General features: G+C 48.3%; 1 protein-coding gene across 3 annotated transcripts in view; it reads right to left on the bottom strand.

The window, feature by feature from the left end:
* Positions 1 to 7,824: 7,824 nt before the first annotated feature.
* TRPC7 (transient receptor potential cation channel subfamily C member 7) overlaps positions 7,825 to 19,054 on the bottom strand; it is a 141,240-nt gene continuing 130,010 nt past the window's right edge. For all 3 annotated transcript variants that reach the window (XM_010359898.2, XM_010359895.2, XM_010359894.2), the window contains 2 exons: positions 10,728 to 10,803; positions 7,825 to 8,118 (listed from right to left, as the gene is read on the bottom strand). In XM_010359898.2, the coding sequence (XP_010358200.1) occupies positions 7,949 to 8,118; positions 10,728 to 10,803 (246 nt within the window). In that variant the 3' untranslated portion in view covers positions 7,825 to 7,948. The remainder of the gene's footprint in view (positions 8,119 to 10,727; positions 10,804 to 19,054) is intronic.

The raw sequence follows: 19,054 nt of genomic DNA on the forward strand, positions 1-19,054 counted from the left end.
ACAAAGCTCAGCTGGGAGGTTCTTCTGCTCCACATAGCTGAATCGCTTATGCAGCTGCACTTAGCTGGGAGCTTGACGAGGCTGGAAATACAAGAGGCCTCTCAGCCTCCAGAGTTTCTCTCTACACAGCCTCTCAACATTCAGCATCCTAGCTGAGATCCTTTACAAGGGCTGGCTTGTAAGACAAACCACCCTGGGCGTGGGCTTATCAAACCACTGCTTGTGCTATACTTGCTAATGCTCCATTGGTTAAAACAAGTCCCATGACCAAGCCTAGCATCAATGGGGGAGGGGAATACACAAGGGCCTGAGTACTGGGAAGCATGTTTCACTGGGGCCATGATGGTATAGTTCACCATAACCATATTTTCCTTTCTTTCTTGGGAAGTCACCCAAACACTTTACAGAACAGAACAGCAGCCATACCAGGCATTTGTGTCTATTTGGGAAATTGACCATCTGCCCAGTACTATGTATCTCTACTGGGACCCAGTGCTACTGGCCCTGCTGTTTCCTGTGCGTGGTGGCCTGTGCTGTGACCTGGGGGAGGTTACACAGACCCAGACTCCTCTGCTCTGTGCCAGTGGTGGTCTATGCCCCTGGGCGATCTCAGATCGGGAAGAGGAGGCTCCAAGGCCTGGCAGGAGGGCAGTTTGTCTGATTTTTCCTTGGGAGTAGAGTGGCTTCATGCAGTTGCTGCCTCTTGCACATGGGTTTCTGATGGTGGCCTCTGTGAGGCCTGTGGGAGGCCCTGCACATCCCTGACGATGAAGACACCAACATCTCCTTCACATCTCTTTGGGTTGCCTCTAAGTCTTTGCCACAAAGTGGACCCATGTGGGAGCAAGCATGGGGCCCCTCTACCCCACTCCTCTTCTTTTCTTGTGTCTGTGTGCCTAGGCACTTCTGCCCAGGCCCCATTCTCACCTCCATCCCCCTCCTTGTCTTTGCCTATGTGGTGGAGCACCAAGTATGACCAGAAACACCCCGTGGGTGGGCTTAGGGCACACTTTTAGTCTCTTTAGAGTTACCCGGGTGTCTGAGCTGTGACCACGTGGGTGGGTGCACACAGGCTGTGTGGGAAGTGACAGTTCCCTTGGTTTCCTCATATATCTGTGTTCTTGTCTCATACCCTTAGATCCCTGTTTCAGAAAGTATCCCTTATGTTTCACCTCGGGTTGAGTCTTCCATGTCATATGTATGCAGGGGGAGTACAGACTGGAAGGTCTTTAAGAATCAGGAAATGCTGTTTTTACCCTTTGGGAGAAAGATTGAAAATCTGTCCAGAGTAACTAGAATACTGATCCATACCATCCTCTTCCTGCAGCCTCAGCACAATGGAAACAGCTCACCTCTGAGCTGGTGCTTGGGGACATTAGGCTCGGAAGTCCCAGGACACAGCAAAAACATCTGTGTTCTTTGAAGGAAAAATATCATGAGAAGACACCCCGATGGCCTTTGCTGAAGCACAGAATACACATTCTGTTCATGCTGGTGGTGACAGACAGTGATAATGCCGCAAGCATCTTTATGTAATGATGAGTCTACAAGGCAGCCTCGGCTCTCAGATCGAATCTTCACTTTCACCAGGACTCAACTGGCCTGGGGGCAGCTAATAGATTTCTGCAGGTTAGTAAGGCACCAATAGCTCTATTTTGCTGGAGTGCCCATTCTGTGATTGATTGGAGTTGAGCGTGATACCCTGGGGCTGTGTTCTGTTCTATCACTAAGATGATCCAAAGTCACTTCCTCTCTCTCAGTGACTGACCCTGCTCGGGTCTGGGGCAGTCACTGCTCCCCGCTGGCATCAATGGTCTGGAAACCCTATGAATCAGTTGTACAGCTACTGGGGCTCATGCTGCTCTCAATGATCTATGCTCACGGAAAGCAGCACAAGTCCCCAAGACCAATATCAAGTCATATTTATGTAACTTGAATAATCCACCTCACCATCCTCTACCTACAGAATAAGGTTCTATATTTCCCATTTATAGCAGCATCCTCACCAGCCAGAAGCTGGACCTGCTCACAGTGTGTACTGGTTATTTCTGGAGTCTCCGAGGGGTGACCCCACAAACAAGGGTGGTAATGGTGGCCCCCATGCTGGCTGCCTTGTCGCCCTCTCTGCTTTGCTCCCCCTTCACCTCTCTGCTACCTGCTGCCTCCACAGATGTTGAGATATGTCTCACTGGGATCACTGTCCCTGCAGAAATGCCCAACATGCCATTTCAAGGTCTTTTCAAAGCTGGTGGCTGGGCGGAGCAGAAAGACTCTTCTCCCTAGTCCTGAGGTGTACACATGCCCTGGGCCGCGAAGCAGGTCTTTCTGCCCCATGGCCTCGAAGCTTCTCTCCCAAACAGTTTAACCAGCTTCTGGCCCTCACTCATTAAACAGAACCACACCACATCTCAAGAAAAATAGTCCTGGCAGTTTCTGGCCCTCGCTCCTTCAACTGTAGAAGCTCAAAACCAGCCCCAGGGTTGGGAAGGGTGGAGAAGCCGTCACACCATTTCTGTGTTCATCAAGATCCCAAGGATGTAAATGACAGAAACCCAAAGCAAATTTGCTTAAACAAAAATGGGATCCATTTGGTGGGGAAGCTAAGAACAGGTCACTTCTGGAACAGGTCACTAGCCCTAAGGAACAGCTGCAGGAAGCAGGGCCTCGGGGTGGGCCCCACCGAAGGTCAATGGCACCCCTTCTGCTTCCCTCTTTCCCTCCTTTTCTCTTCTATCCCCCTCCCCCATTTCCTCTTCTCCCCTGTTTCTGTTTCTTATCTCTGACTTCATTTGCAGACAGTCCCTCTCCATGTGGTAGAAGGTTGTCCACTGGTGTCCCAAATTCACATTCTCCTGTTCATCAACCCTGCTGAAGAAGGACTTTTCTTTGCCATGGCTACTTATATATAAAACCAAGGAAAGACTAAGATCACCTCTGTTTGGGTCTGCTGTTGATTTTGGAGGAGGTGGGCGCTCTGGTTGGCTGTCCTGGGGTTAGGTGCTAGATAGTGTCTAGGGTACAGTGAGATCTGTTACCAGCCAAAGAGGGGGTCACAGCCAGCACCAAGCCTACATGCTCCATAGCCCAGCCCCACCTCTCTGGCTTCTGTGCTGGCCATCTCTCTGCCTTATCCCCAGATATTCACCATCACTGGGGTGGTGGGGGTGGAAGTGGCAAAGTTAAAAATGTTGTCTATCCTGTTGTCTGGACCTGCCCTCAGACACCTCAAAGTGTCTTGTTAAATTTTTCTTTGGCATATTTAATTGTCTTCTTTTGTCTTCTCTTTCCCCAGCATACTGCCTGTCTGCTGGGTGGGGTGTGGGGTCAGTGTCTGGCAGTAGCCTCCGAATGTCAGCCTCCAGGGGACACTCGGGCCTCTTTGGTCAGTGGCACAGTTATGCCACATCCATGTCAAGGCACAGTGGGCTGTATTTTGCCTAGTTATTTCTGACTCAGATACTCTGAGAACATGAAACCAGGACTTTTAAAACTTATTGTAAGGAGAGGACACTTTGACCCTGCCTCAGCCCTGGAAAGCCTCTTCCTTCCTCTTTCTCCCTCCTGGTGCAGGGAGAGGCTGACAGGAGGCAAGGGGCTGGTCCTTGCTCATTCTAGAGGAGGCCAGGCAGTGCAGAAGGCAGACCCAGCCAGGCTCCGGTTTCTATAGGCATGGGAGCACTCCCCTTCGTCTGGGGTCTGACCCTCTCTGTCCAGCACCTTGACCTCTCTGCTCTCACCACCTTGCCTCGTTCCTCTCCTGCTCCAACCTGCGTAGGGGAGAATCCATGCTCCTCAGCTATCCTTTCTTTCAAATTTTGATTCTCCCCTCATCTGACCTCTCCCTTTTTAAAAGCCTCAGGTCTGGGAAATGAGCACACCTTTATTTTTTCCTGCTTTCTGTGTCATTCCTTCCCTGAAGCAAAAGGCATGGGTTGTCCTAGCTGCTTGACGGCACTGGGGAAACAATGGTGAAATACTGGGCCAAAGTGAGCGTCTGGACCTGCCATTCCGCAATGCCATCCAGCCCACGTGGGCCCCGCTCCCAGGACCAGGATGAGGTAGCATTAGCCAAGCTCCTGCTGGCTGTGCCTGGGAGACCACGGCGGGAAGTGGCTTCACTCCTGTGTAAATCATCATTAAGTTGATTGACATCTATGTGTCTTTCCTGGAGCTCCTTCCCTCTAGTACTCCCACCCTTCATGGGATGCAGGGAAGAGCTGGGATAAGCATAGCATGGAGGCATGCCTGCCTGCCTCCGCAAATGAAGCTCCTCCGGCCTGTCAGCCTCTGGGGCTCTCAGACTCTGCACTTTACAGACGCAGTCATGGGCACTTTGAGAAGTGATGGGCTCAAGGCTGCTTATTTGTAACCAGATGCTGCATGCTCCTGAGCAGGGTAGGGTGTCTCAGCCTCCCCATGAAGGTGTCTAGTCAGAGCTTTCCTGCCTTGGGAAATCTCCCCCTGCCTGGCTTGTGTGGGCCAATGTTCTGTCTTTGGGCCTTGCTCGGAGGGAAGGAGATAGGCTTTGATGGGCAGAGGCGGCCACTGCGCTTTCTCAAGTGTGTGAGCATGGTCTTTTAGGAATAGCTCAGAGGACTAATTGGGGACTTCTGCATAGGATGTGTCACTGTGATTTGTGGAGTCCTATTAGTAGCCATAGGAAGGTGACAAGTCACTGGAGAACTTACTGCTTAACCACTGGTTACCCGGGAAGCCTGGACAGGGGCTGCCACTCCCGCATCAGAGTGTGCCATGTTAGGACAAGGAGCTGGGCCTCCTTCCAAGCTGTAACTAGACAGGAAATGGCTTGAGCTACAGCCGAGGATGGCTTATGTTTCTGCAAACTCACCGAGTTTCTCAGGGCCCAATGATGCTGTCTGAAGGAACTTCATAAAACTGAAGACCAGAAGGGCGCTGTAGTAATTTACAAGTAATTCAGCAAGAGTGGTTACTCTTTGTCCTTGTGCTGGTACTCAGTGGGGAATGGAACAGATCTGACCTCCTCATGGAGCTTCCCTGGAGCAGTGGAGACAGACACTGAACGTATACATTAAAGTTGTAGACAGAATGATGGCAAGTGTGCAGAGCTGCAGGGGACAGATGGGTGCCTCTGGCAGCGTGCATATCTTGGGGAGTGATAGTGAACTTTCCAGGGAGGACCTGGGCCCTTTTTTCTCCCCATCTGCCCCTGGGCCTCTCTCAGGTTCCATTCCTCACCCTCCTGTTTGGCTTCTTCAAGCACTGCTTCCCCTACCTGGCTAATTCAGCATGGGCCCAAGAGATGGGGCAAGTGAGGGAGACTGGTAGTGCCTGGAAGATGACTGAGCTCTTTTCCCTGCTCCAGGCTGCTGATCTCTGCCAGCCATCAGTTCCAGGCCTCTCCAACAGCTCTGCATCAAAAAAGGGCCCTCTTCTGCCCTTCCCCATAGCCATCTGGCAGCCACAAATTCATTCCTGGACTACCTTTACCTCCTAGACATGGCATTAAAACCCTAATGGATGGTACCAGTTTTCTTTCCCAGTTTTCAATTAATCAGTGAGACTGGTTTTCCTTTATCTCTATAAGGAGTAGATCTGAGACTTAGGTTTGATAGGAAAAGGGTGCCCCATGGTTTGAAAATGGGGTTGCCAACTGTCTTTGACTGAAGGCAGATAGAGAAATTGAAGAATGCATCTCAGAAGTGTTTATTAGCATTCTGATAAAGATAAATGAGGGATCTGAAAGGCAGTCTTCCAGAAGCATTAGCAATTTGTCCCCTGGATGAATCAATTGCTCTTCCTACAAAGCACTTAAGCCTCCCTTTTCAGAGTCTGGGTTTAAAAAGGGAGCCACACTGGACACATATGGCTCTGTCCTCAGCACTTGGCAAGGGGCTTAGTACGTAGCTGCTGAGTAAAGTCATTCCTCATCTGTGGCTTGCCGGGGGCGCATAGATGAGTGCTTGCGAAAAGCTACAGGTGTTCTTTCCAGAACAATGCACCATCGCAAAGACAGGCACACAGCCTGAAGGGCACCTTAGGACTTGCAGCCTCTTTGAAATCCATCCATGGTCCTCTATGGGTCCTCCTTCTGGGTCAGAGTTTATGTCTGTCAAGCGCCCCTGCATGTGCACTCTGCCCAGCACCCGTCAAACGCCTGTTTCTGTCTTGCTTGAATACTAGGTGGTGGTGCAGATTGGGTTGGGAAGGCCCAGGTATGGAGCCATGTCTCATCTTCTGCTGCCTAACTTGGCTGCCAGGAGCCCAAGAAATGCTGACTTTTTCTTTTTTTTCAGTAGTTGGGAAGATGTGACAAAACAGGACTTATATTCTTTATGGCAAAGATGGGCTGAGCTGAGTGTCTGCAGCCTGCTTTAGGCAGGGCATGGCTATGCAGTCTGTCATTGTCCCTCGTCACTCACATCAATGCTGGCACCAACCTCACTTCTGTTTATCGCCTCATCTGATCGTCTGTTTTCTTACATCAGAGTTAAGTAAAAAAAATGTTTGCCCCTGAAGACAAAGACGTATTGTATATCTTGGAACACAAGCTCCTTCTTTCTGCATATGCGTACATATACATATTTACACATACACACATGAATATATATATAACTATTATATATTTATTTCCCCCCCTCTAGGATGTCTGCAAGGCATGTGAATTTGTAACCATCACCCTCCTCACAGGGTTGCTGTGAGGATCTGGTGGACTGATGTGTGCAAAACCCTGAGCACAGTGCCTGGTACACAGCAAGCACTGAATACTTCTGGTCAGCCCTAGGAGTGTTTCCTTGGGACCAGAGGGCTCTTCTGGAAGCTTCTGGAAGATGAATGGCATCTTCGCACACCTGCTCCGAACAGACATTGTTTGGGACTCAGCGCCCTCTGGTGGCTGCTCTCGCTACTCACACTTAGCCTCTTCCTTGGTCGGGGGACACTTGGAGGCCTCATTCCTGCCCCCTCCCCTTCCTTTCACATGGAGGAAAGTTCTAGAATGGGGTGGGAGGAAACTTTCCACTTATTCTGCATTTCCTTTACCTCCTTCCTGACCTTAGGTCTCGGCACAGGAGGAGGCGCTTGGAGGTGGAGGCTGGAGCTCCTAGGGGTCCTGGCTGCATGACTCTCGGGAGGGTGGTGCCGTCGCCCACTCAACCCTCATCGCACCAGCCCATTATCTTCCCAGAGTGTCCCTGGGCCACAGGTTCCTAAGGCCACTTCCAGACTGGGCCTGCGAGTGGGGCGGCCCCGGCAGCGTATACACAGAAGTTATTATGAGGTAATTTTATTTCTTTCCATTTTAGGTAAAAATAGTAAATACAAGATAATCTTAATAAAGGTAAAAATACATCATTTGGATTTTGTTGTTGTTTTCTAAACAGTGCTACCTACAGTACAGTTTTTGATTTAGGATTTTTAAACTCTTTTTTTTTTTTTTTTTTATAAACAAATAGAACTATTTTGCTATTAGGCTGTGTTCTCATCTGGCACTTAAGAATAGATCACAGGTCACCTCCCGGTTCTGTTTAGATGTGTTGGGGAGTGGCGGGGAGTGAGTGAGAAGGAGTTTGTGGGTTGAGGTGTTTGTCTTCCCAGGACACAGCCAGAGCTGCAGTCCCACCTGCAGTAGGAGGGCACAGGTGTGCACCCAAGATGGCCTTTTCCTGCTCTGGCCACAGGAATGGGTTTCACTGTGGCTGGACCAAAGGTCTCACACTCGTCAGGGAACTGTTCCTCCCCTCCTCCCGTGATAGCTTTTCTTACCCAACCGCCTAGATTCACAGCAGTTCTGGGTCTAGGCAAGCCAGCGGGCTGGAGATGTCAGTCATGCTGCAAGAGACTGAGCCAGGAGATCCCCTTCATGTCCTAGAGGAGTGGGCCGGGGACCCCTCCCCACCAGGGATGGGGGCCAGAGCATCCACCCTGGCCTTGGAATGCTGGTAGAAGTCACAGATGCCGATGTGGGCTGCTAAATGTCTTTGCCCTTGTTCACCCTCAGGTGGTCTTTGTTTAAGTTCTTTCCAAACTTCTCGCTGAGTTGTTGAATCAGGTCTGCCAGCTCACCGGTAGCTTGAGACTTTTCCTCAAGAAGCTCGTAGCGCAGGCTGGAGATGTCTTGCTTGATTTCCTTCAGCTCGCCTGCAAGGACAGAGGAGATTTTGCTGAGTCTGAGCAGGTGGAAGCTGGGGGCTTGTCCCATGTGGATGTGGGCATGTGCATCCTTCCAGCGGAATGTCAGGTCCCAGGCCAGCCCACCAGGGTTGAAGGTGAGGCAAGGGGGGCTCTATTTGAACCCAGAACCACCCAACTCCTCCACCACTGAAGGACTCATCGATCCATAGAAAGCCCTTCTCCTCCCGTTCCAGGAAAACCTTTCCCTTAGGGATTTGAAGGAGGAGTCAAGATCAGGGCTGTGAATGTGTCTAGCACCTGTTTCATAAAATACTTGTTAGAAAGTTTGTTTTGGAGTCATTAAAGGCAGATTTCAAGACTCTGGACAACAACCCCATTAACTGGAGCATTGATTTTGATGATGCTATGTTTTGTTCTGTCATAGTTATTTGTAGAGAAGAGAAACTCCCAGGACCCTGGAGAGAATGGCTTGGCACAGAAGATGCAGCCATGGTGGCCATGGAGCTGACCAGCCTCCTGGGAGTGAGCTGGCCACGTGAGCAGGGTCCACTCAGCCCACACAAGCAGCAGCACCATCTCGCTGACAGGAGCTGCGACAATGCCCGCCGCCTCCTCCTTCCATAATGAGGGACCACCTAGCAGGGACTTTCACTTTTATTTCCACAGCAAACCTTGTGGTTAGAAGTCCAATGGGTCTAGGCTGTGGGAATCTTCTATTAACCACAAACAGGTGTCAAAAGGATCTTTCCTAATACTGTAGATACTGCACTTGGCTCGTGTGGGAGTCCACTGTCTGTGGAAACATTACTCATCTATTTTTCAGGTATGGTCTACATACATAAAAGGTAGAGATCTTAAAGGTACAGTTTGAACCATTTTGACAAATGGATACACTCTCTATTTTTATCAGGTGCTTCACTGAGCCCCCGTTTCATGGTGTAAGTTAGATGGCATGACACCTGAGTACCTCCACCTTTTATGATCAGTGATGTTCACATGAATCAGTTACATACTGCTTGAGGCTGGCTGGCATGACACTTGGCCATTGTTTGTTTGAGACCTACGAGTAGGTAGGTGGACTGCTGTCAACCCCTAAACCATGTCAGCTCAGGGGCAGTTCAGTCATGGCTGACTTCGAGCTGCATGCTGGGTGCCCCAGGATGAAGCAGAGGGTCACCCAATGACCAGGCTCTTTCTGTAGTTCCCTGTGGCCCAAGTGAGGAGAACAGAAACTTCAGTCATGGATGAGGCTGTTTCTAGGTAGCAAATATTTATCATAGGTATCTCATTAATTACCTGGTATAAAGTAATTTGCTTTTCATCTAAGAGTAACTGCTTAAAATTGACTGGAAAACAACCCAAACAGTGAAAATAAGATGGTTGGTAAGCCTCACTGTGCATCAGAGACCCCTGGTGCAGTTTTCCAAAAGCAGATCCCAGGCTCCACTCCAGAGATGCTGATTCATTAGGTCTGGGTGGGGTCTGGGGTCTGTAGTTTTAACAGCTAGTTCTGAGGTGGGGAACACTATGAGAAACACGGCTGGCAGTTAGATGCTGAGAACCTCTAACTGAGACTAGACAGGGCCAGTTAGAAGCAAGTGGCGGCAGACCCTAAAGGCAGTGTGTGCATCTTCTCAGTGGATGTGCACCACGGAATGAAGTACAACATTGGAATTCTGAACCATCCTGCACTCAAGAGGCATAAGGTTGGCTCAAGGCCACCACTGCTATGGGAGGCAGAGGAATGTCCCCCACTCCCAAGATGTCCCTGTCCTGATCCTTGGTGTTCTGCCTGTGGGTAGTCATGTTCCCCCTCAAAGGGGAACTGAGGTGGCAAATAGAATTCAGGTTGCTGATCAGCTGCCCTTAACAGAAGGAGATTATTCTGGATTATCTTGGTGGAACCAATTCAATCACATGAGTCCTTAAAAGTGGAGGAGGGGCCGGGGCTCAGTAGCTCACGCCTGTAATCCCAATACTTTGGGAGGCCGAGGCAGGCGGATCACAAGGTCAAGAGTTTGAGACCAGTCTGACCAACGTGGTAAAATCCCATCTCTACTAAAAAAAAAAAAAAAAAAAATACAAAAATTAGCTGGGCGTGGTGGCACGCACCTGTGATCCCAGCTAATCAGGAGGCTGAGTCAGGAGAATCGCTTGAACCCGGGAGGTGGAGGTTGCAGTGAGCAGAGATTGTGCCATTGCACTTCAGCCTGGGCGACAGAGCAAGACTCCATCTCAAAGAAAAAAAAAGGTGGAGGAGGAAGGTAGAGGAGTGGGGTCAGAGATGGGACAACGGAAGATGAGGCAGGGCAAATGAAGTGTGAGAGTGCCTGATGCCTGCTGCCAGCTCTGAGGTGGTGGGGCTGTATGCACAAACCAAGTGCTGGAGCTCAGGGCAGCCCAGTTGGAGCTCAGGCCAGCAAGGAAATGGGGACAGGCCTGCAGCCCCGTGGAAATGCACTCTGCTGACAACTGAATGAGCAAGGAGACCGAGCCTCCCTGGAGCCTCCGGAAAGGAGCACAGTGCCCTGATAACACCGTGGCCGTAGGCCGGTGAGACCTGCAGAACCTGTGTTGTTTTAAATCACCACGCGGGTGGAAATCCAGTCACTTACCTTCATTGACTTCGTCATTTTCTCTGTCCACCTGGGCTTTCAGGACATATCTTTTTATGAGCCGTTTCATGATTTTCTGAAATGCCAAGCAAGGAAGGGATCAGACAGGGCGGGCCTACTGCAGAGGCAGCCTGCATGGTGTAGCAGGACCCCTCCCTCCCTTGAAGAGCCTCAGCAACCACGGCGACCCTCCCATGCCTGGCGCCTCACTCTGGAGGGGTACCCTGCACAGTGTGGGTACCTGGTCAGTCTCTGTTTAGCCTCCCCTACAGGACACAATATCCACCTGAACCTGGGATACTTCTCAGTGGCAGGAAACAGCCAAGCAGAAAGGGAGAGACAGAGAGAAAGGGTGGAGTGGGGACTGGCGGAAATCCTGGATCCATGTCTCTGCTCCAGGGGCCTTGGCCTGGCTCTGCCCTACTCAGTCATATCATCTTTCCTGGACCTCAGTTCTGTTTCAAGGATGGAGGGCTGGGGAAGACTTAGCAGGCCTGCCTGGGTGGAGCTGCCTCCCTCGGAGGTCACAGTGAGCAGTGTGTGCTTCATGAGAGGAGATCCGCTGGGTACAGAAGTTAGGACCAGGCTTGGAGGATAAGTCCACTGTACCTTGGAAAATTCCTACCAGAAGCAGAAGCAGACACAGCTGGGCCTCTGGGGTTTTACAGAGATACCACTTCCCACAGGCCTGACACTGTGCTGCCGGAGTCACACTGGAGAAGGATTTGGCCCTCAAGTTCCGTTCATTATGCAAATACTGAATTCGTTAAGCAGGCGAGGCATGAATAAACACTTAAGACACACCAAGAATAGAGCCAAGTGTAGGAAAGACTGCAGGAGGTGAACTTTGGATTTTGTCAGCTAGTTGGTCCAGGGTTCCTGCGAAATCACAGGATTTAAAAATACTCGGGCAGCCGAGACTTCTGAATCTTCCAAGAGATGAGCAGTGTGGAAGAGAGGAAGGGATTTCCCTGCTCCTTGGTCCTCCCTTCCTGTGGCCTTCTCACCTGCTCACACCTGCAGATCAAGAGGACAGAGGCAGCATTTTCCAGTTTGAAGAGACCTGTAGGGACCTGATTCTGTTCCTAGCTTTGCTACATAGGCTGTGGAAAAGCATCTTGCAAATAAAAAGTAAGTGAACTGGATGCAAAGAGCTGGAGGATTTACTCGTTATCATCAATTATGGTTCTTTCCATCCCTTTAACCGTGAAGAGCTTGCCACAGAGATGCTTCCTGGCCTGTGATTCCAAGACTTCACTTGAACCCAAAAGACTCTCTAGGATAACACTGGGTTTAGCTCATTCAGGCCAGCGTTGCCCCTCCTCAGCCCTTGGGCTCATGGGCCAACTGGCTCTGTGGTTTGAGTCGTGATCTAATTTCAGGCTAAAGAGTTGACCGTTGCTGCTTCCTGCTGATCCTTCTCAGAGAAGCCTGGGTCTTATCCTACTAGTGGTTAAACTGCAGCACTGAATTTCTCATGGATATAGTCTAGTCAATAAAGTAAGTTATCTAGATTATAAAAACATATCCCTTTCAAGCTAGGTGCGGTGGCTCACGCCTGTAATCCCAGCACTTTGGGAGGCCGAGGTGGGTGGATCACCTGAGGTCAGGAGTTCAAGACCAGCCTGGCCAACATGGTGAAACCCTGTCTCTACTGAAAATACAAAAGTTAGCTGGGCATGGTGGTGGGTGCCTGTAATCCCAGCAACTCATGAGGCTGAGGCAGGCAGAATTGCTTGAACCTGGGAGGCAGAGGTTGCAGTGAGCTGAGATCATGCCACTGCAATCCAGCCTGGACAACAGAGCAAGACTCCATCTCAAAAAAAAAAAAAATATATATATATATATATTTCATATATATATAAAACATATATCTCAAAAATATTTTTGAGAATATATAAAATATATATACTATATATATACACACACACACATACACACACATCCCTTTCCATGAGACTCAATAATGCTGCTTTCACTTTGAGATGGAAAAACAAAACAAGACAAAAACTTTGTCCCAAACTAGTTCTCATGAAAAAAAAAAAAAAAAAAAAAAACAAAACAGACACCTAGGTATCTGTCATTCTTACTGAATAAGACATTCAGAAGTGTTCTTCCACTGCAAGCTTTCAGGCTGACACAAAATTAAAGGCACCTAGTTAAAGTTGGTTGCCTTTTCAAGGCAAACCTCAGGAATTAAGGGTTCTTCAGTTTCTGGATCCATCAATTAAAGAGCTTTACTGTTTCTCATGTAAAATGATAAGCCAGAGATTGGTAGTCAAATGGCATTGAGGAAAATCCTTTCATAGGTGCAGCCAGAATTGCAGCCCTTCCACATTTTGTATTTAAGAACATTCCATGGCATATATTTACTAGTAATAGAAAATGTGCCCCTCAAACCCTATTTGGCTGGGATAGGTGAGATCCTGCTCACAGTCTCCCTCAATGCAGAGGAGCCCCTCAGGAGGAAGGGTGAAAGGATGAAGATACAAAGAAGCAAATGCATTGAGTGCTTCCATAGACCAGGATTGTGTCAGCCTCTCACAAAAGTCATCTTATTGACTCCTCCAAGAAACTCAGTGAGATGGGAGTTGTCATCTCCATTTACGGATGAGGACACTGGGGCTCAGACACTGATGTAACTTCTCCAAGGTCACACAGCTGGAAAGTGGCAGATCTGAGATTTAACCAGCATGGAAACCATGGCTGGGGCTTCATCTGGGCATCAAAATAAAGGCTCAAGATGGTTTAGGAAAAGAGATGTGGGAAACTGGCTCCTATTAGTCAAAGAGGGTTTGGGCCATGTCTGGGTACTGAGTCTTTTTATGCAGGGGGAAGCTTCACTAGATTTCAGAGGCTGGGTGACATCATACAATGGTCATCCCTTGAAGAAGGGGGTCTCTGCTCTGGCACTGGCAGGAATGCTCATGGCCCACTCTTGAGTACTGGCATGCTCAACCTGAGCAGGGTTTCTGTAGACCTAGGCCTCAGAGGGTAGAAAAGCAAAGGTTTACTCTGAAGCTCTCAGTGTGCATTAGGATTATAAAGGCTTCCTGTGGAAGCAGAACCAGATGAGCACTGCAGATGTTCAGGGACACTTTAGCCTTCGTCCTCACCTCCAGGGCACTTCCCAGAGTGACAGGGACCTTCAGGGAGAGCAGTGTGACTGCCTGCCTGTTCTTAAAGACTTCATGTCCTGCCTGGCATGGTGGCTTATGTCTATAATCCTAGCACTTTGGAATGCTGAGGCGGGTGGATCACTTGAGGCCAGGAGTTGGAGACCGGCCTGGGTAACATGGCGAAACCCCATCTCTGCTAAAAATACAAAATTTAGCCAGGCATGTTGATGCACACCTGTTGTCCCAGCTACGTGGGAGGCTGAGGCAGGAGAATTGCTTTAACCTGGGAGGCAGAAGTTGCAGTGAGCTGAGATGGTGCCACTGCACTGCAGCCTGGGTAACAGAGCAAGACTCTGTCTCATAAACCAAAAAAACCTCATGTCCTCATACAGACCTAACTTCCCTTCTGTTATGTGCATGCTGCACAACTTGATATCTTCAAAAGCCAGTTTTGCCACCAGAAAGCCTGAAATGGTTGGAGAAATGGCCAAAAGTTCTATTTAACATGGATGGCACAGAGGATATTGTTGCAGGAAGTGAGGGGCCCTGAAAGGAGGGACCAGCTGGAGCCGCGGCAGAGGAACATAAATTGTGAAGATTTCATGGATGTTTATCACTTCCCTAATAATACTTTCATAATTTCTTACACCTGTCTTTATTTTAATCTCTTAATCCTGTTATCTTTGTAAGCTGAGGATGTACATCACTTCAGGACCACTGTGATGATTGCATTAACTGTACAAATTGATTGTAAAACATGTGTGTTTGAACAATATGAAATCAGTGCACCTTGAAAAAGAACAGAATAACAGCGATTTTCAGGGAACAAGGGAAGACAACCATAAGGTCTGACTGCCTGTGGGGTTGGGCAGAATAGAGCCATATTTTTCTTCTTGCTGAGAGCCTATAAATGGACCTGCAAGTAGGGAAGATATCGCTGAATTCTTTTCTTAGCAAGGAATATTAATAATTAAGACCCTGGGAAAGTAATGCATTCCTGGGGGGAGGTCTACAAACAGCCACTCTGGAAGTGTCTGTCTTATGCGGTTGAGATAAGGACTGAAATATGCCCTGGTTTCCTGCAGTATTCTCAGGCTTATTAGGGTGGGGAAGAAACCCCACCCTGGTAAATTTGAGGTCAGACCAGTTCTCTGCTCTCGAACCCTGTTTTCTGTTTTTTAAGATGTTTATCAAGACAATACATGCAAAGCTGAACATAGACCCTTATCAGGAGTTTATGATTTTGCCCTTTGCCTTGTGATCTTTGCTTTGCCCTTTGCCTTGTGATCTTTATTGGCCTCAGAAGCATGTGATCTTTATTCTCCTTTTTGCCCTTTGAAGCATGTGATCTTGTGACCTACTCCCTGTTCTTGCACCCCCTCCCCTTTTGAAATCCTCAATAAAAACCTGCTGGTTTTGCAGTGCAGATGGGCATCACAGTCCTACCGATATGTGATGTCACCCCTGGAGGCCCAGCTGTAAAATTCCTCTCTTTGTACTCTTTCTCTTTGTTTCTCAGCCGGCCGACGCTTATGGAAAATAGAAAGAACCTACGTTGAAATACTGGGGGCTGGTTCCCTTGATAGGATATCTATTTATATTTGATTTCATTAAAATGGAAAAACTACCATTACATTTGCCCCAACCTAATAGAAAAGATGGACATAGAAAGCCTCCCTTCTTTCACTATGTGGAGGAAATGTGTGTGTGTGTGTGTGTGTGTGTGTGTGTGTGTGTGTGTGTGTGTGTGTATGTTTTGTGATGAGTATGAGATACCTCCTTGCTATCTTCCATAGAGTTCTTTTGCTTCATGGAGATAATAAGCTTTCTCCAAGTTACTATGTCCCTGGTAGTGTCTACTCTCCCTGCCCTGCCCCATGCATTAGAAAGTACTGGAGATAAGTATATTTAGTGCTATCACTCAGGAAAAGAATACTCAGGAGGATGAAGATGAGATGCACAATAGATAAGAGCAGTTGTCAGGCAGAGCCCTATATCTGGAGAGGAAGGCACACAGTTCCCACAGCCCATACCCAGCCCAGACTACAAGGGGCCAGATGGCCTCTGGCCACTGGTGGTGAAGGGGAACACAGGACATCTTTCTATAAGAGAGACAACTCTCCCTGCACAGCCAGGGCAGATGAGGACACACATAAGGAAGCAAGGGAGAGAACACATACTGTATGCTGATGATGGCCAACGAGGTGGGATCCAGAGGGAAGCAATGTGGTCACCTACGAAAACAGAAATTGAGGACCATTTGGAAGAGAGTGGACAAAATGGATCAAGGACAAATCATTCGTTAAACTGAGGTTTATCAGACACAAGAATAGAAGAAATAGGCACTGGCAAGTTGTCCATCCTCTTTGCTTTGATTTCTTCAGTAAAGGCCATTTAGAAGATGGAAAAGAGAACTCCCTACTGGGTTCTGGGGAGCAGATTGCAGCATAAAGATTGGAGTGTATGTGAAAGGTGGATGTGCCTGGATTCTATCTATTATTTGGGATATCACTTGTTTAGTTTCACCATAAAGAAATATGCCTCTCAGAGTGAGTATGTGGGTCTGTATACTTCCTGCCTCAACAAACTGACAAGCTGGATCTTGGAACAGATCACAGGGAGCTTGGGGAGGAGGCATACTTTGGCCATCTCACCAGTATCATGGTTTTGCTGCATTGTTGGGTCTCAGGTCTGCAGAGCCCAGACTGGAAAACACATTACAAAAAATGGTTTTGTGAAAAATAACAATCCAGACACTCTGGAGTCTAAGGAACCAACACAGAAAGCCTCTGAAGTCTGAAGGAGCTGTCTTCCCTTACAACAAAGACCTCATAAAAGCAGAAGCATTGACAAACAGCTGAATAAACACCTGAAATGCTAACAGTTGAGAAATCGAATGAAGAGACAAAAAAGCAGCAAGCTTAGTAACTAAATGTGTGTGAATGATGGTGCTTTTATCTTCTTGGGAACACTAAGTGATTTCTCAGAGCCACAACATGTGAGAAGCTGATGGAATATGTGCTCAGTGACAGCAGCTCTGCCTAGGGCCTGGATTGTAAGAAAGAGGGGGTGAATTAGGCTGCTAATGTTCTCTGCACATTTGGAAGCTGCTGTGGGAGGAAAGCAGTGCTACTTGGAAGGCCACTGGTGGGCCCAAGGAAAGAGAGGAGCCATACTCAGATCCCCACTCAAATTGTCCTTGCTGCCGGTGATAGCAAAAGTGCCCCAGTGCCTTCTCCTGCTCTTTGCCTCTTCACTGTGTGCTTGGAAGGCTCAGATAGGTCTCTTCCTGGTGACTGTCAAACACAGGCAAGACAGGTTCTGAGGAGGGTGCTGGTGCAACACTATGAAGATAAATAATAGGCCGGTGTCCAGGCAGCATGATGTGGTGAGAGAGGGGGGCCCTCTGAGTCAGAGAGATCTCAGTTCAGTCACTTCTGTGGCCTTGGCCACTGAGCCTCAATTCCCTCATCTGTTACATGAGGTTGAAGACAGTGCCCATCTCCAAGGAATATGGGCGACTACACCTGAGCCAGTGTCCAGCCTGCATCCAGGTGTCTTTTAGTGACATCTCAGGGTTTACTCCTATTGTGAGCAGATGGTGACTCAGGACGATGCCATGCAGCCTAGCAGGGTGGAGCCAAGAGCCAATGTGCAAAGACTACGCTCCCTCAGTCCCTTTCCTCTGATGCCTACTGGCTGGCTTTTTGTTTCTTCTTTTCTGTGACAACTATTTGAATAAGTCGCCTCAGGCTTTTTCTGTGGAGTTACAAATTACAAAATGAGCAAAGCTTTCCAAGGTCATCAGTCACCAGAAGCTGTAGACGACCAATCTCTGCAATCACAGCAGGAAGTTCCTGGGGAGATTCAAGGTAGTATGGACTCAACAGGCGAGGATGGAAGACAGAGAGGGGACTGCTCTGAGACTGCTTTTGAAAATGGTCTCCTACCAGGCGCGGTGGCTCATGCCTGTAATCCCAGCACTTTGGGAGGCCGAGGCGGGTGGATCACCTGAGGTTGGGAGCTCGAGACCAGCCTGACCAACATGGTGAATCCCCATCTCTACTAAAAATACAAAATTATCTGGGCATGATGGTGCATGCCTGTAATCCCAGCTACTCGGGAGGCTGAGGCAAAAGAATCACTTGAACCTGGGAGGTGGAGGTTGTGGTGAGCCGAGATTGTGCCATTGCACTCCAGCCTGGGCAACAAGAGTGAAACTCTGTCTAAAATAAATAAATAAAGTAAATAAGTAAATAAATAAATAAATAAATAAATAAATAAATAAAAGAAAATGGTCACTTTCAGAAAGGATTCGTTCTGGGATGGGACATTCACACAGAATTGATCTTCCTTTATCTCAGGAGCTGATTCTGCTCAAAACCTAGGAGAGATTTGGCCCTAACCCATTGGGTATCTATCTTTTCTGTGACATAGATAATCTACACCTCTCTCTGAAAAGCTGAGAAGTAAAAATCCTTCCACTGACCAAAGGCTTTGTTTTGTAAAATAGTTCAAAGCAGATCAAACCAGTCAGTCCCAATTTTGTGCGTGATTAAACACAAGATTTGCCCATTGCTAATTTTTCGCCTGTCATCTGACAGAACTATAAGCTCTTTGAGGGATGAGCCATTTCTTAATTGTGCAATTAAATCCTCCTAACTGCACAGCTGGCTTCTGAAATATGGTTGGAGAGATTCAATTAGAGACCTATATCTAAAAGATCTAAGTCTGTAATTGCTCCCTGTGGGAAGGTGGCACCAGGGGCACATCACCTCCACCCAAAGGCATGCTCAGGACAGCTTAAAATTTACATCTGATAAGAAGTGATCAGCATAGGTGAAACTGCTGATCATCGAGAAGTAGAAGACAGGAAAGGAGTGGCCTGCACTTTTATAATTGATCATCCGTAGCTATCGTTTATCACTGGTGCATGGGCTGATCTAAACGGATACAAAGATCTGGCATTCATTTCCAAAAGCAGTGCAAGGATTGGAAGCATAAAAGTTCTTTTTCTAATTTTTCTGACAACAGACTTGGCAGGCTGGCAGTCCAAGTCTGAAGACACCTATATCTACTTGACTGCTTAAGAAAGAAACCTGGGAGCCATGCTGGGTGCGCCTCACCCTCCCCATACATGCCCAGCATCTATACATCCAGAAAGCGTATTGCATCTGTCTGCTTTTCTCCATCACCCTGATCATACCC

The sequence above is a fragment of the Rhinopithecus roxellana genome, chromosome 3, assembly GCF_007565055.1.
Source record: "Rhinopithecus roxellana isolate Shanxi Qingling chromosome 3, ASM756505v1, whole genome shotgun sequence".
NCBI lineage: Eukaryota > Metazoa > Chordata > Mammalia > Primates > Cercopithecidae > Rhinopithecus > Rhinopithecus roxellana.